Raw genomic sequence first — 16,529 nt, forward strand, 5'->3', positions numbered from 1 at the left:
TAAAGGATTCCCCACTGAGACATCAGAAGGAAAGGACCCAGCCGTCAAGCAGTTTAAAATAAACAGTCCCCTAGGTTCAGGAGATGATTACACCATGTAAACACAAATTGTAAATCCCGTTTTTTCTGCGATGTTATTTTGCTGCCGTTTCTAACCCTGAGCCGCCAAAGGCCCTCTAGTGCCACGTTCACCAAACTGCACTGCGCTGAAAACAATCTCTTGCTTGAACCCTCAAGGCAAATTACAACTTGGATAAAAAGTCAATCAACCTTGTGACTTAAGTAAAACTATACCATCTGTATGTAACCAGCTGGGCAGGCTTCATTCATCATCAGGGATGAAAAATGTATTTTTCTCTAACTTTAAAAACATGGGTTTTGCAACCACAACCTTCCTGACTTCCCAAGAAAGAGAAGTGCTGTCTAAAAAAGTACGGCAGACGGTTTTGAGAGAGGTACCTCTACTGCCCTCCCAATGTGTCAGTGTTGAGTAAAGCTTTCAAAAGCAAACTGAAGTTAATACAGTTCTATTTAACAACTCATTTCAGATCAACAAGCTGCTTGTAAGGACATTTTTTACTTTAAAGCTACGTGAAGGCACAGTTTGTCAGCTTCAAAAATGAAGGCATATTACTACACTTACACATTCTCATTCAAACAGCCCCTAGAATGAAAAGTATTATTAGCCCTAAGGCTTCCACAGATGGTTATCAACCCCACACATTTACCTGAACTTGAACTCCAGTTTCTTTTTCACTCCCTTGAGGTGTTGCTATTACAGCTGTGGGTCTCGCTGTTGAAACATGTGTGTCTACACCCTGTAGCCTTATGTTTCCAGGCATTATCAGACCTGAATATCTCCTGCAAACTGCACAGAGCACCTGCAGTGCATCCTGCTTGCCTGGGATGAAGTGAGGGTGGGGACCTCTTTCAGCTCAGCAGTGCAGTCCCTGGTGAGACAGGTGACAGAGCCCTGGGGTCAGGATCTGCTCCAGTGGTGTGAGGCTGACTTGGTGACACAGTACATGTGTCAGGGAACTGTTGGCACTCGCTCACAGCAACAGCCTAGCATCAAAAAGACTAGAGAAATGCACCGTGTGTTCAGAGTCACCTGAAAAACAAAGGGGAGAATCACAGATGTCAGTTAGTTCATGCCCAGTGTCAGATTCTGGGGTGGAGAGAGCCTGGGGGGATTATCTACCCTGCTCTTCTGTGTTCCATCACCTGCAACATCCCATTTGTTCTGGGACATAGGTGCTCAGCAACAGTGACAAGAAGGAGGAAAATGTATACTGAGGGCAACTTTAATTACAGAAAGATTAATTATGAAAAAAAATTAAGTACAAGATTTTAAGTGGTTGATTGGATTGTAGGCCTAAATCTCTAAACACTGGCATTTTAATTAGCAGCTGAGTAGTAAAATATCATTAGGCTTTGCTGGCCTTTTGGAGGCACATACTGAGCCAGCCACTGAATTTTCCCCATGGCCTCGCCATGCTCTATGTGGACCCAGCTTTAAACCCCAAGAAGATCTTGTTCCAAAGGCTTCAGGACACTTGTAAGCCCAGCTCTCAATTAGAGTCTGTGGAACTGGGTGCCTCTTTGTGATTTTGTAATTTTCCCATCCACAGTGTCTTTTCCAGCTCAGAGATGGTGTCAGGTCTTGACCTCTGACAAGAGCTCTGCCCCCTTACAGCACCCACAAGCACACTGTGGGGACCTGCCCCATTTCCTGCGGGATCTTGACTCTGCTGTTTCAATCATAACAGCAAAAGGCTTGCCTCCAAAGGAGGACAGTAGCTCTAAGCCAGGAGAGAACACACTAAGCATATACTCAGCTTTGCTGATTTGCAGAGGTTGAGAGTAAATTTTGCTTGATCTGCTTTTCTGTATGTGTCTACCTATACAGAATTTTTTGGCTGAAGGTCTGCTTTCTTTTCATCAGCCCTTATGAAAACATATTTTCTACCAGGAAGAAAATGAAATTGTAACTTGCATGCTATATGTCCCTGAAAAAAAAAATCTGCTCCAGGATACGTCATTGTGGCAGCAAAATGCTTTCAGACCTATGATAATGCATTGATTATTTTGAAAAATGAGTCGTATCAGGTTGTATGGAACAGAAACCTTGAATATTACCAGTATAAGTCACTAGCACACATTGTAAATGAAAGCATGAAATTCAGGACTAAGCAGGGCCCCCTTTTCAGTGCAAAATCTAAAGCTCCATGCTATCTAGGCCAGATTTATAAGAGAAAGCAGTCCCTTAATGAACCTAATCCTATTAACAGAATTGTCAACTTAGGTTTGTCATCAGAAAGATGGTTTTTAGCCATGGGACATTTGATCTATGGACAATTTTTTCATCTTCAGAGTATTTAATGCATCACTTCCATACAAAACATTTTTTAAAATTATATAAATACATAAATAAACATTTTAATTTAAAAAAAACCAAGCCAAGCTCTTTTATTCACATATTGCCATTTTCCTAAACTGGGATTCAGTAATTAGCTTCTGCAAAATCTACGTGCAGGGGCCTGAGGTGTCGGTGCCCGATGCAGGCAACAAACACCTGACCACACACCCAACACCTTGTCTGGAGCACAGCACCCTCTCCCCATGGGCACCACCACCACCTCCACATCACTGATCACCACGGATCCACTGATCTCCTCAAATGCCACTGCTCTCTGTAAAAATATTGCCACATCCGTGCAGTTTTTCTGTCCAAGTGCTGGGGACGGTGTGGTGTTTCCAGAACCTCAGGAAGGGGCTGTGCCACCTGCTCCAAGCAGGCGGTCCCTGCCCCTTGCAAAGCACTTGTGCGGGCACAGCTCTACAACACTCTCAGTCACGAACAACAGATGTTTTTCGTTTGCTGATGCTTAGGAGGAAAGAGCAGTATTCAGATGCAATCAGGTGTCTTTTCCGTTAAAAAGTGAAGCTAAAGATATTAAAAATGAAAGCTTCTCGCTATGAAAGGGGCTTGCAGTCACAATCTCAAACAGCTCTTGCTCTATTCTGCTATGACGGGAACCTTGGTAAGACTTTATTTAATGAACAGTGCCATTCCAGAATTAAAAGAATTTTTAACTTCTGCGCAGCTGGTACCTCAGCTCTAGTTAGTTGTGCTGTGGGGGACGCATAATGACTGAGCAGAAAGAGAAACTTACCTCAGGAGCAGCTCTTCAGTGCAGGCAGGCTTCAGAGAAATGCCTAAAACCAAGCATCTGCTAAGCCTGAAAAATTCTTTTGCTTATCTGCGTGTTTTCCGAACAGGCCCGAGCACATCAACCGCGCTGCAGCCATGGCGGCGGGCGGGCTGCACAGAGGCGCTGAGGCAGGGCTGCTACGGGGGCGCCCAGGCCGGGCCGAGGGGGCTGCACGGGTCCTTCCCGCCCCGCAGCCCCAGGGTCCTGCCGCGGCCGGTGCCGGTTCTGCAGTCGCCCGGTGCCGGTCCGGGCGCCGGAAGACGCCCTAGGAGGTCGGGCGGGTGGCAGGACCTGTGCCCGGGGGCTGTTCACGGGCCCGGTGTGGGCGATGGCGTCAGGGTACCTGGCAAGCCCGGAGCGCAGTGTGGGGCAGCCTCCCCTCGCCTTTCCGAGCTCCGGACCCCGGTCCCTGCCTGGGGATGGCGCCGGGGGGGCGTGGGTGGTGGTCCCAACCCGTGGCTCCTGAAGCTTTCTGGTGAGGTGCCCACAGTCCTGCTTGTGCCTAACCGGTTCGGTATGGGTGATGGATCACAGGATGGGGTCTGGATTCACCTGGCTAAGAATCTCTGCCCATTGGCACATTTTATGTCACAGTAGGTTAGAAGGGAGGAAAGCAGTACATCACAGACACGATGGAAAACATTTTGGCTCCCCTGTGGATTAGTCTGCGAGCTTTTGTCCAGAATGAGATGTTCAGACTGATCCCCATTTCCACTTGTGTATCCTCTATCTAAGAACTATTACACTGCACCTGTAGCAAAACGGATCTGAATCTCCCTACATCAGCTGCATAATCTGGGTCAAAGAATATTGCCAGGCACTAGGACTCTATCACCCACACTGCTGAATTGTCAGAATAGTGTCTGACCCAGTTTGGCCTGGGCACTCTCCCAAGCAGTTCCCAGGGACACTTTGGGAGCTGGTGCAGGCATTCCCAGTTCGATGGGACCACCCTGTTTGGTAGGGTGAGAGAGTTCAATAGCATCCAAGTGGGCTGCCCCAGCTGGCCTGGGGGCAAGAAAACAGTGCCAGGCATATTGAATTTACTCCTGTGTTCTCAGAGATCTTAAAAGGGTAGCTGAGCACTTGCAGAGACCTGGAGTCTGTGGAGGTTAAGGTCATCAGGAGTGAGACCATCCAGTCTGGTGCAGGTTTGCCAGGGTCCAGAGGGGCTCTCTGTATGGGCTTGTTAGAGCCTGTGGCCCAGCTGTCCTGTCCACTAGGTCTGCCTATTTTGGGTGCTCTCTGTAGCCCAAACCGAGTGTATTGTGGTGCAGGGCAGTGCCTCTGCCACTGTCAGAGTCACGTCTGGCCTTGAGAAAGTAACACTCCCCATGTACCTGCATGCTGGGACAGCAGGGATCCACGTACCCTGCTCACAGTCCGGCTGCAAGCTGCTGACACGAACAGACATGATGCATTTACAGCACCGTATTTCTGATCCTGACTGTCAGAAGGCTCACTGAATATCTGGGCACTCACAGTGCTAGCCTGACTTTAAGAATATTCTGTGGGAAAATCTCCTGGTCTCTCCTCATGAGAAAACAAGCTTTACTCATTTCCTCCAGACTTAAAAAGAAAAAACAAAAACAAACTGAAAAAACCCCCAAATCAACAAGTAAAATTAGAAACTTAATCCTGCATTCCCATTTCAAACCACAGAACCAGACAGAAGAGAGAGAAGAGGCCATACACATCTCATGTTCTTAGCTTGCCGCTGAGTGACCCTACCCTGCTGAAGCTCAGAGTAGAACAGGCTAAAAGCCAGGTGGGTAGAAGCAGGTGACTTGGGCAAAACTGTACTGCTTTAGATTATATATGAATACATTCTTCTTTGGTCAGAGAACACTTTGAACTCCCAAACTGTGTTTACACCACATCTCAGATTTCAGCAGGACAGAGGGATTTGGTGCAAGAACATGCATAACAATTGCAATTTGCCAAAGTGGCATTTGTGCCTGCTGTCTGGGCATTTCTCCACATAATAGACAGTACTGTCCAGTGAGGATGTCTTAAATTATAAACCGTTCTAAAGAAAAGAACATCTGTGATTGTCTGCTTAGGGTGACTTTTTTGGTAATTAATCCAGTATTTTTTTTATCATCCTCTACTGCTGCTTGGGAGGATTTCAAAAGGGCTAACTCCTCCAATAGCCAGCACTTGCTGATTAAAAGCTTAACACATCTTTTCCTGCTACACAATCAATAAAGAATTCTTCTGCCAATTGGTCTAATTTTTATAGATCCCACAGATCTGATGGAAGCAGCCTTTACCCAACAGGGTCAAGAGATGTTCTCACCCATTTTAGCCACATAGTACTAATCATCAGGATACACCCCTCCTTCTTTTCATAAGAGATAAAGGGAGAAATAAGGTTAAAGGGAAGTACAGTTATTGCTAATAGTACAAAGCATGCAAATACATGTGAGAGTAAACAGTTGGCTATGCAGTCAATCATCCCAGACTGCCAGTCCTTGCTAAGGCCTGAAACCACACAGACATTGCTCAATATATGTCCTTCCATTCATTCCTGCATTCACTCATTCATGCAAGCCCAAGACCCCTCTCACTCTCAAAAACACCTCCTGCTGACAGCGTTGCTGCTTATTCATATCAGGCCTTTGCTGCTGTCATGCTTCATTTTTGAGATGTAATGAGGCATTAATGCTTATCTTTGATGTGTGAACTGTGTCAAAATATCCTGTTCTGAGCTCTGGATCCACCAGAACCCACCATAAAATGTGAACAAAATCTCCATTGTCTGAAGGATGGATGTAGCCCCACTTACACAGCTTTTCAGCAGGCAGGCAGGAAGCAAGCGTGTGTAGTGCCTACATCTCAGACCTTCTAATTGCTTAACCAGTTCCTTCTCCTGTCTCCTTTTGCTTTTTCAGACTCACAGCCAACCTCCATCCCCTCTTTTGTTGTCTAAGTCCTCCTATTATAAGTCCCCTACCAGCACTGCAGTGCTGCTCTGATTATGTGCCAGGCAGCCCCTGCTCTTCATCACAACTCAGAGATGACCACCAAAGACCTAGCTATAGTTTATACATGGCCTGAGAAAGATAAAACCTCTTTTTCCTGTAATTTCTTCCTAAGTTTAATGCTTCTTTCTTCAGCAAGGCTTCCATTCCATACAAATAACCACCAACAAATGAACAGTGCAGTGGTAACTTCAGTTTTTCCAAAGCTGTTGCTTCATCAACCAAATTGCACAATAGCTGACAGCCTGGGCAGCTTGCTGCAGCATGCCTTTGGTGGACACAAATAACTTGGTGTGGATTTCCAGCAATTTCAGCATGTTACCAAAGTGTATACATAGGGCTAAGATGTCTAAAATGGTGAGTGGCTTCAATTTTGACACTACACAAACTCTTCAAAGAAATGTAATTGACATTGTCTGAAAAATCTTAGCACTTGTATGGGGTCTGACTGAGCCCCTGAATTCACAAGTGGCATCTAAGAAGTTTGTTTTTGTTGTCCCTAAAACACCATTGGTAGATCCTGGAACATCAGAAATACTCTCATGTACTGTTGTTATTTTCTGCTTTTTGTATCAGAGTGAATTGGATGAGAATCAAATACAGATGGCTGGAGATGATGTGGGTTTGCCAGAAGACTTGGCAAAAATGGTGGCAGAAGACCAAGTGGAGGAAGAGGACAAGGACTCTATCCTGGGACAGCTGCAGAACATCCAGAATATGGACATGGATGCAATCAAAGAAAAGGCACAAGCTACCTTCACTGAAATGAAACAGGCTGCTGAGCAGAAATGTTCTGTGATGTAGAAGATTCACCACTACCCACAGGTTGCAAATACAGGGGCTGCAGAGTGAGGGCAGACAGGGGAATGCACTTAGCTCTATAGCATTAAATGTAAATATAGAAAAGTAAGACAGAGAGAGAGAGACTTTAAAACCCCAAGGGGGATCAAAATTTCCATTCTGTGACTGCTTAGTACAAAGTCAGAAATGATCTTCATTTTTTTAACATAACATTTTTCCCCATGGAAAAAATGGCTGTAAAAAAAGACAATATTGGGGAAAAAATGTGCCTTTTTCAAAGTGATCTAAATGCTATTAAATGTGTATTTTAGCAAAATTGTGCTTCTTATGCATAACATAGAGCTAACCACTCATTTAATACTGCTTTCAGAAATAAAGGCATGTATTTCTAATGAAAATACGTCGGTTTCAAACATTTTGAAACAAACCAATTATATAAATGTTGACATTTTCTGCAAAAAAACTTAAAAAGATGGTTTTGACCATTACTGTAATATAGAAAAAAGCAAAAAGTGAAGCATGTTAACTCTTCAGCTTGGGATTAAAATGGCATAATGTAAAGATCTAAGCAGGGACATGCATGAAACCCAGGCTCGGTAGCTATCAGCCATCCCTGCTCAGTCTGCAGCTTCTCCAGGCTGCTTTAATTTCACAGCCTCTCGGTCTCCAAATGCCATTCAGACATCAAGTGACAGCAGTGGCCTCTGCTTAGCTGGTATGTGTGCCAAATTCTGGGGCTTTGGTACCAGCAAATAACCTCTACAGGCTAAAATGAGCTCACCATGTTTATTCTAGAAGTTATCTCCATGCTAAACAGAAATCTGCGCTCCCTGGAAGGTGATTACCTAAACCCTGAGAAAAACCACAGCTTGCACTAGTGCTAAATCTGAGTCTGTGGGACAGGCAGGATCCAGTTCAATGGTTTTGGGATCAGGACCAAGCAAGACTCTCTTTGCTGTTGTTCAGAGTTTTGTTCTTGGGAAAACCTGAGTAGGTGGTGGCTCGATTGCCTCTGGACTGCCAGCAAGTGGAGCCAATGGAGCTCACGGCTGGTGAGGGCTGGCTCAGTTGGCTGGTGGAGGGCTGGCTGCTGGCTGCAGGGCTGCTTTAGCCACCAGCACCAGAGCCCCCGCAGCCTGGTGGGGCCAGCAGAGGCCACCTCCACCAGCCCTGTGGAGCAGTGCCTGTGGAAGGCAGATGGATCCATCAGTCTTTCTGCACTTGCAAAGCCACAGGCATTATGGTGCAGGGTAACAGAGGCAAAAGCCACACAGCCCTTGCAGGTGGGTGATGGATACAGTGCTGCCCCTGAGAGGCTCAGGTATTGTAGGAAATGAAGGACAACCTAAGTCCTCCAAGAGCTATCCCGTGAATTAAATTTGCAAATTAATATATGTAGCACCTTCCTACAGGTTTGTAAGTCTCTCTGTCTCTGTCTCCACACAATCAAGTAAAATACTAATTTTGAATTAATAAATACACCAAGTATGGTTTGTCTCTTCTTTTTCTCTCTCCCCCTTCCTTCCTCCTTCTCTCCTACCTTTCTTCCTTTTCTCCTTCTGTCTTTTCCCTCTTTTGTCTCTCTTTCGCTTCTTTTCTCCCTTTTCTTCCACCTCTTCTCTCTCTAAAAACACTCCTCCCACACATATGTTGAAATGTTCTTACTTGTTGCAATGCATCCAGGTGACAGGAGTGCAGATCCAGAGCAAATTGTTACTGGAATCTTTGTACCCTGGGATACAGGACCTCGTGCTTAATGTCACTGCGTGTGGGACCATCTGCTGCAAAGCCACTGAGGGAAGAACCATGCACATCCAGCTCCTCCCTGGCCAGGAGGCATCTGAAGGGAATCACCTCAGAATTTCTGGGGAATTGGCACGGTGAAAAACACTGGCCCAGGTCTGTCAGACATGCAGTTCACTGCCATCACCTGGTGCCCTGAGGTGGAGAGCTCTGGGCAAAGCCCTGCTCTGGGCTGGCAGTAGGAGACAGAGGTAGATGGTTTCTCCTTTCCCTGAACGCAGACAGATTGCTAAGGGGAGAAGGAAGTCAAGATTTCTTCCTACAAATAGAGCAAGATATAAAATCCAACTGCTGCCTGAATTTTGCTTAACAGGGAGTGATTTTCCCCCCTGGGACTGTGCAGGGGGTTGTACTGTAACAGTTCGTTTCTCTAGTGGAGAAGAACCATCTCCAGTATGTTCAGCAAGGCTAGAAAGTGCTAACTCAGCCTCAAAAACAGCCTAAAATCATGAAGACTTCTGATCCAGTTTCTGTCTCTTGGGATTGTTCTCTCACATGTCACCAGAAAATTTAATTATTGGTGTGGAAAGACAAGTGTGCTCCTCTTAGAGATCTTCATGGTTAAAATGTCACTGTTCAGATGGCCTTCGGTTTGTGAGGATCAGTCCATTCCCCTTTGTATTTGTATAGATCTGGTGGGTGTCTCCAAACTGTTCTGTCACTTTACAGACTGAGTTGTCTTATCTATAACACATTAAGGTAACGAAGCCTAAGGTTTTGGACCTTTGAATTAAAATGTGCCTGGGACATCCTGAAAATCTTACTGAAAACATCTGGTGATTTAAAGGAGCTAATTAAATTTGTCAGCACATATAAGATCAGCATTTTCACGGTTTAAAGGGTTAGAGGAGAAAGTAGAGTCAGAATCACCAAACAAGCGATTAATGAGATTCCAAAAAAAATGTCAGGGCTGGCAGAGGTGAGGGGGATGGGGAGGAGGCTGTGAGCTGTGTGGGACAGGCCCTTCCCTCCTGCAGCGTGGGATGCTCCAGCCACAGCTACAGCCTGCTGGAAGCGGACAGGGCTGTCTGAGCCAACACCTTTAGAGCCCGAGACTTAAAAACTGGTCTAGACTGGCAGAGCTGGGATACATCACGGGTTTCTGCAGAGATGGATTTTCGTTGGGGTGCCAGGGCCACTGTTTCCACCTACCCTGGGGCTGGCATGAGGTCTTTCTCCAACATTTTGCTCTAATGACCTTTCTCCTAAGGCTGCTGGAACCTGAAGAGGCATGTGCTACATGTGTGTGTGTGTGTGTGTGTGTGCACATCTCTGCGTGCCTGCAGGGATGCCCTCGTGTGCCTGGGTGTGCACAAATGCACGTGCACCTTTCTGGACACTTGTGCACAGGTGTGCATGCTTGTGCATGTGTGTGTGTCTGTGTGTCTGTGTGAGCTGCACAGAAAAGAAGCAGATTAAGGCATTCGGTCACATGGGAGCTACTGCTGGACAGACCCTACCTGGGATTTGGGTTCTTATAGTTAATAGGATCGCTAGAGCTCAAGGCCGTCATCCCATCAAGATAAATGTCTCTAGTGCCCACTTTTAAAGCAATCCGAATTCAATTAGGCTAATTGGAAAACAAGTAAAGAAGGATTGCATTAGTATAGCTTTATAGCATGAACCTCCCCTCCCTCCCTCCCTGCGGCTGAGGGCAGTGAGCCCAAATGTGGGAGCCCTGGCAGCACACGGGTGCTGCTCGCACCCCAGGGGCTGCCCCTGCCCTCAGCCAGGACAGCACTGGGGCCACGCTCCATGGCAGCTCCAGCACACCACAAAGCACCCTGACTGTGGTGGAAGAAACACAACCATCTCTCCTAAGGGGCAGATCAAGAATAATCTCACCAGGAAAAAAGCAGGAGGTGACAGTCAAGGTATGAGTGATGCCAGGATGGGAGGAGGTGGCAGCGTCCTCATACATTGTGCTTTCAAGAGGTTCTTAAACTGCAGTTATGAACTTCTGGGGAGGAAAAAAGCAAATAACTTTTTTTTAACAATCTGTTAGAAGATACAGAGTATGCAAACTGCAGCAGGGTAGAGGTTCCTGCTGGGTGAATATTTCCCCCTTCTCCTTGCCCTCCCCCATTCCCTTGTCCATTTGCTGTCTGACCTTGAAATTCCTGTTTATGTTTTGGGAAGGTGCTCTCTGCTGCACATCACTGGTCTGGAGTGATGTCCCACCTGCAGAGTGACGCCAGCTTCAAATGTCTGTTTTACAAAGCCGCAATTACTTCAGCTTGACATGAAGAAAATACGGGAGGAAAGGAAGCAACTTATGCGGCATTTTATGGTGCTTATTTCATTGTGTGAAGCTATGTAGTTGTGTCTCAACAGCACCAACAGGATCAAAACTATTCCCTCGCCACCCAACCACTATTGGTCCTCACTACGCAGGCACAGGAAGGACGTACAGCAGACAGATGTGCTTCAGAGGTTGTCCATCTTGAGAATTTTCGGTAGCTTCCAAACATAATTTCAGCTGTTGCAATAATGCATTGCAAAGGAAAAAAAACCTATAGAAGTTGATGGAATGGGAGCTGTCTTTTGGAACAGCAAGTAAAAAATCCCACCTACTTCATCCCCTAATGAATATTCTCCAATGTGACCCTGATTGCCCGTGTAAATTTCCAATGGAAACTGGCCTTTACAAACCTGTGATGTACCACAGTTATCACTGAGGCTTCATACTCATATCAGATACATCTAGACCAGTACAGTAGACCCAAAGGGAAATACTCAGTTACCTTGCTTTGCTCTCTTAAACTCTTCATTAGTCTCTGATTATCATAGGAACTGTTATGCCTCATGTGTGAGTCAGGGCACCAGAGTCTGTACCTGAATCATGGCAATTCTGGAGCTGGAAGAGTCAGAGCTGCTCTCTGCTCTTCTACAGGGTGAGTGGTTTGGTTTGTTTGGTGGATTTTTTTGAGTTTTAGAGATTGTGACCAAGGCAGTCGCTTCCTCTTTGAACATCTCTGCTCTTCTCCTGCAAGAAGGATGCTATAGTGACAAATGCAGCTCCATAAGGCAAGTACAATTCCAATCCACTAGAAGGAAAGAGGATCCTTCTCTGTCAGGGAGGAAAGGTCTCTTACATGCTGTGTGGGATGTGAACCCTGCTTTGGCAGTGGAAGGTTTTTTTTAGCTATGCATTTGCATCATGATTAACAGCAAAAATTTGAATCTTCTCCCTTTATGTGACAATTGTGAAAGGTGCCCTAAGAGCAGCATCTCTGCCAGCACTCAGTGCCCTTTGTGGTACTTACTGCCAGATCAGAATCCAGCTAAAAGGGTTTTTGCTCCTTCATTTCACCTTGCTATCTTTTTTTGCTACAACAAAATAAAATGATTCCCCTGTTTGCCCAGGGACAGGCACTGGTAGTGAGTGCCATAAAAAACCAGCTCAAAATTAGAAGAAATTAGGGACATTGCATAGTTCATTCATCTTCACTAATGGAGTTCTTGGGAGACACACATGTAGATTAAAGGAACACAATGGCCCCTGGCTGATTGCTTTGAGTACCCTCCAATGCCCCCATAATGGTATTGACTTGCTTTTCATATGGTGCACAAAAGCCACACTAACCTTTTCTTGTTTCTTCTGTTGGCCTCTTCCCTCTTTGCCAAGGGATGCATGAGTGTTTTTGGCTCCCTCCCCCCTCAGCTCCAGCAGCAGACAGTGAAGGCAAACCTCACCTGGAACTAGTAGGAAAAGCTGAGCACTTACACAAGAAATCACCTTTGGGATATCATAAGCCTTAAAAAGGTGTGGGCATCAGCAGGGGCAAGCACAACCAATCTTTGTTTTGAAGTGATTCCCCTGGAAATACCTTCACAAAATACATCTTCTTGGGGCTGTCGGGGAAAGCAAAAATGAAGATTTGTTGAGAGAAGCCATACCTTTTATTAGACTAGATAATATATCTGGAAGAAGCAGCAGCAGTGGTGTCTTTCATTCACATAAACTCCTCAGGCTTGAACTGGAAGCATTTTCAAAGCCAACTGCAGGCTGAAAACCACTCTGAGTGTTACTGTGTCACTTAAACCAGGTGGGACAAAAGAAAAGACTGCTGGTGCCTCAGAAGAACTGGCAAGTGCTAGCCAAAAAAAACCAAAAACCAAAAAACCCCAAACCAAACAAAACAAAAACGAAAAGTGATAAAGTAACAGAAAGAGAAAAGCAGGAAAAAAAATGATGCAGGAGGAGGCAGTATTCAGGAAGCTGGAGACATGCTGCCGCTGCCTCGTCAGTACTGATGACATGTCCTCTACCAAGCCGACCACTAAGTCAGCTGAGGGGTCTGCTCCAAAAAGCGTTCGGCAGCTCTCCCCTGGAGCCATGCCCGCCCCTCCAGCCCCCCCTTGCCACACCGCCGGGTCACAAAACCAACTCTTTGCACAGAGTCTGTCCTGTACCAACATCTTGGAAAACTTCCTCGGAAACAGTGCCTAGCGCTTTCCTCACACTTGTGAAGGCTGCAAGGCTGAGCCCGCTCCTTCTTTCCCCGCCCCAGAGCCCATTCTCCTCTCCAAAAACCTGCACGCGCTTCCCTCGCTGTCTAAGCCCGGCTCTCAAGGCAGCCAGGCCGAGGGCAAGTATCGTGACAGGGGACCGAGCATCAGCTTTTACCCCCAGTGCCTTTTACCCCGTGCGTTTGTCACCGAATAGTGCCGCGACATCGTCCCGCATATCACCTGTTAGCGGCGACCCAGGAAAACCACGGACGCGGAGACCGCCCGGGGCAGGAGAGACACCCGGGGAGGCTCGGAGCGCCAGAAGCACGGCGCAGGGCAGGGCCGGGAACCCCCCGTCCTCCGTCCCGGCCACACCGAGGTTCCCGCCCTTCCCCAGCCCTCCACCGAGCCCCTCTCCGGCAACCGGCTCCCCCGTCGACCCCCGGTCATTCCGGGCGCACCGGCAGCCGCCGCTCTTACGACGATTCCCGACGGCGCCCGGCCCCGAGGCTCAGGCTTCCGCGCTCGGCGGGGCGCAGGGCCTTCGCCAGCCCCCGGCAGCGGCAGCGGCGACGGGGCCGCCCCGCCCGGCGGGGCCCGGATGGCATCTCCCTGCTCTGTCTGGGGCCGGGGCCTGGGCCAGGGCCGGGGCCGGCGGGGCGGGGCGGGGCGGGGGAAGGGGCGGGGGGGCAGCGGGTGCCGCCGGCGGGGCCTGGGGATGCCCTGCCTCCCCCGCCATGCCCGAGAGGCTCGGGAGCCTCGCCTTCCTTCTCGCCCACCGCCCCCCGGCCCCCCGCCCTCGTCCCAAGGAGGTCAGGCCGCCGGGAGACTCCGTGCAGAGCTGCCCGCGCCGCCCCGGGGCCGGGCGGGAGCGCAGCACCGCGCCGGGGCCCCAGTCCGGCCGCCCAATGCACCCGCCCGGCGCCCTGCTCACCATGGCCGAGGGCGCTTTCTCTCTGTCCGCACCCGCGGCGCGAAGCCCCGGGGGGAACCCGTCGAGGCTGCACAGCATCGAAGCCATCCTGGGGTTCACCAAGGAGGACGCGCTCCTGGGCCCCTTCCCGCCCGACGGCAGCGGCGGCAGCGCCAAGGCGGCGGAGCGGCGGGGTGCCCGGCACTGCCTGCCCAAGGGGCCTGCGGAGCCGCCGCCGGCCGAGCCCCAGGGCCGCGCCGAGCGCTTCCAAGGTGAGCGCGGCGGGCAGGAGGTGTCGGCTCCCGGGGGGGTGGCTGGCTGTGCCCCGCGCCTCGGGCGGGCCCGCGGGGGGATCGCCCTCCCGGTGACCCGCCCGTCTCCCACTTGCAGAGCCGTACTGCCCCGGCAGCGCCAGCCCCGAGTTGCCCGCCGGCAGCAGCGGCGAGGGGAAACCGTCGGACGAGGAGCAGCCCAAAAAGAAGCACCGGCGGAACCGAACCACCTTCACCACATACCAGCTGCACGAGCTGGAGCGCGCCTTCGAGAAGTCCCACTACCCCGACGTGTACAGCCGGGAGGAGCTCGCCATGAAGGTCAACCTCCCTGAGGTCCGCGTGCAGGTAACGCCCGGCCCGCCCCGCCGCCGGCAGCACCGGGAACCCCCGCGCAGCACGGCACGGCGCAGCCCCGGGTTCCGGCACCGGCAGCTCCCGGCCCGGCGCGGACCCTCACTCCCCGCCTGCCTGTGACCCAGCCCGGCCCCGCTGGTCCCGGCCGGTGCGTGGCCGAGTGGCACCGCTGGAGAGGCGGGCGGGACATCGCGGAGCCCCGGGGCGCTTTTTCGGTTTGCAGCCGCAGGTCGGCCCGGCCCAGCCGCTGCCCATTGACTGGCGTGTCCCGGCCCGGGGCAGCCCAAGCCGCAGTGCGCCGGGACGGCGGCGGGCGGTGGCCGAGCGGGCAGGCAGGGCGGGCAGGCAGGGCCGCTCGCTCCTTCACCGGCTCTCTGCTTGCTGCCTCCACCGCTGCCCCGCTTCTGCCGAACCCACTCCTGTATGAGCGCTCCGCCGGCGGCTGCTCCGTCCAATTCCACTCGCTCCATTTCGTGCGGCCAGGGGGGAGCCGCTGCCCTCGGTACCGCCGCTGGCCCGGCTAACTTGGCTGTGTTCGCAGGTGTGGTTTCAGAACAGACGGGCCAAGTGGAGGCGGCAGGAGAAGCTGGAGGTGACCTCCATGAAACTGCAGGACTCGCCCATCCTCTCCTTCAACCGCTCGCCGCAGGCAACACCCATGGGTCCTCTCAGCAGCAACCTGCCCCTGGAGACGTGGCTGAGCCCGCCGGTGCCCAGCAGCACGGCCCTGCAGACCCTGCCTGGCTTCGTGGCCTCTCCGCAGAGCCTGCCCAGCAGCTACACACCACCACCTTTCCTGAACTCTCCAGCAGTGACCCATGCACTGCAACCCCTGGGGGCCATGGGGCCACCACCGCCTTACCAGTGCGGGGCCACCTTTGTGGACAAGTTCCCCTTGGATGAGGCAGACCCGCGCAACACCAGCATTGCTGCCTTGCGGATGAAGGCCAAGGAGCACATCCAGTCCATCGGCAAACCCTGGCAGACAATCTGAACTCCCCCTTCAGCACCTGGGAGGAACCCACGGGGACAGCTGGTCCTGGGACCACCAAGGGATGCCCTTGCCCTGCTCCAGCTCCCCTGAACAGCCTGGCAAGGGAGGGCTGTCCTTTGCACCAGCCTTTCCCCCATGACTTGACTTGCTTTGTCTTTTGTGATCCTTTTAATTCCCTTTTCCACATGCCCTGCAGAGTTAGGGGCCTGACCATAGCTTAGGAAAAAAAAAATCTCTTTTGCTGTCCCTCCTTGGCTGGACGCTTTAATTGCAATAAAAGCTGCAGTAGGGCGAAGAGCTGTGTAAGATGGCTGGGAACTGAGGCCTGTATTGCCTGGGGAAGGTTTTCTGCTTTGCACCATTAAATAGCACGACCTTTGTGAAAGCTGTGCATCGTGTTTCTGCACCCAGAGAGGGGCTGCTTAGGCTGCACCCTTGGCTGCCAGTGACACAGAGGGGGAGAACAGACCTGGCTGAGGGCCCTCCTCCTTCCCCCTCTGGGAGCCCAAACTGGCTGTGAGCCGTGGGGGCTGCAGCCCCACAGCAGTGAGTGCACCCAGCTCAGGGCTTTCCCTCAGCCAGGGGTGTTCAGGGCCCCTGTGGTCCTTGGGCTGGACACAGCAGTTTCTTGTGGGGCAGCCACAGGTTCAATGATCTTTGCCCACCCCAGCAGGCTGGGGTCTGTGCTGGTCTCCTGGCCCTTGCTGTCTCCTCAGAGAAAGGTCCAGGCTGGTTC

General features: G+C 50.5%; 2 protein-coding genes and 1 long non-coding RNA gene across 4 annotated transcripts in view; 2 read left to right on the forward strand and 1 right to left on the reverse strand.

The window, feature by feature from the left end:
- The window catches only part of LOC139790141 (uncharacterized), a 25,270-nt gene extending 21,732 nt beyond the window's left edge, over window positions 1–3,538 (reverse strand). Inside the window, exons 1-2 of the long non-coding RNA XR_011723416.1 lie at window positions 3,176–3,538; window positions 728–1,110 (exon numbers count right to left, since the gene is read on the reverse strand). This is a non-coding gene — a long non-coding RNA (uncharacterized lncRNA). The remainder of the gene's footprint in view (window positions 1–727; window positions 1,111–3,175) is intronic.
- Window positions 1–8,044, forward strand: part of LOC139790137 (complexin-4) — a 12,464-nt gene extending 4,420 nt beyond the window's left edge. The window contains exon 3 of the mRNA XM_071731565.1: window positions 6,775–8,044. Coding sequence (XP_071587666.1) covers window positions 6,775–7,002 — 228 coding nt within the window. The 3' untranslated portion in view covers window positions 7,003–8,044. The remainder of the gene's footprint in view (window positions 1–6,774) is intronic.
- Window positions 8,045–13,945: 5,901 nt separating this feature from the next.
- Window positions 13,946–16,178, forward strand: RAX (retina and anterior neural fold homeobox). 2 transcript variants are annotated; one of them, XM_071731270.1, is made up of 3 exons: window positions 13,946–14,442; window positions 14,561–14,778; window positions 15,341–16,178. In XM_071731270.1, the coding sequence occupies exons 1-3, from the start codon at window positions 13,995–13,997 to the stop codon at window positions 15,791–15,793; spliced, it is 1,119 nt and encodes a 372-aa protein (XP_071587371.1). In that variant the 5' UTR covers window positions 13,946–13,994; the 3' UTR covers window positions 15,794–16,178. The 2 variants fall into 2 exon arrangements, with proteins under 2 accessions (XP_071587371.1, XP_071587370.1); XM_071731269.1 differs by having other exon boundaries at window positions 13,949–14,442; window positions 14,561–14,790.
- The last annotated feature ends 351 nt before the right edge of the window (window positions 16,179–16,529 follow it).

This window comes from Heliangelus exortis, chromosome Z (genome assembly GCF_036169615.1).
Source record: "Heliangelus exortis chromosome Z, bHelExo1.hap1, whole genome shotgun sequence".
NCBI classification, from domain to species: Eukaryota; Metazoa; Chordata; class Aves; order Apodiformes; family Trochilidae; genus Heliangelus; species Heliangelus exortis.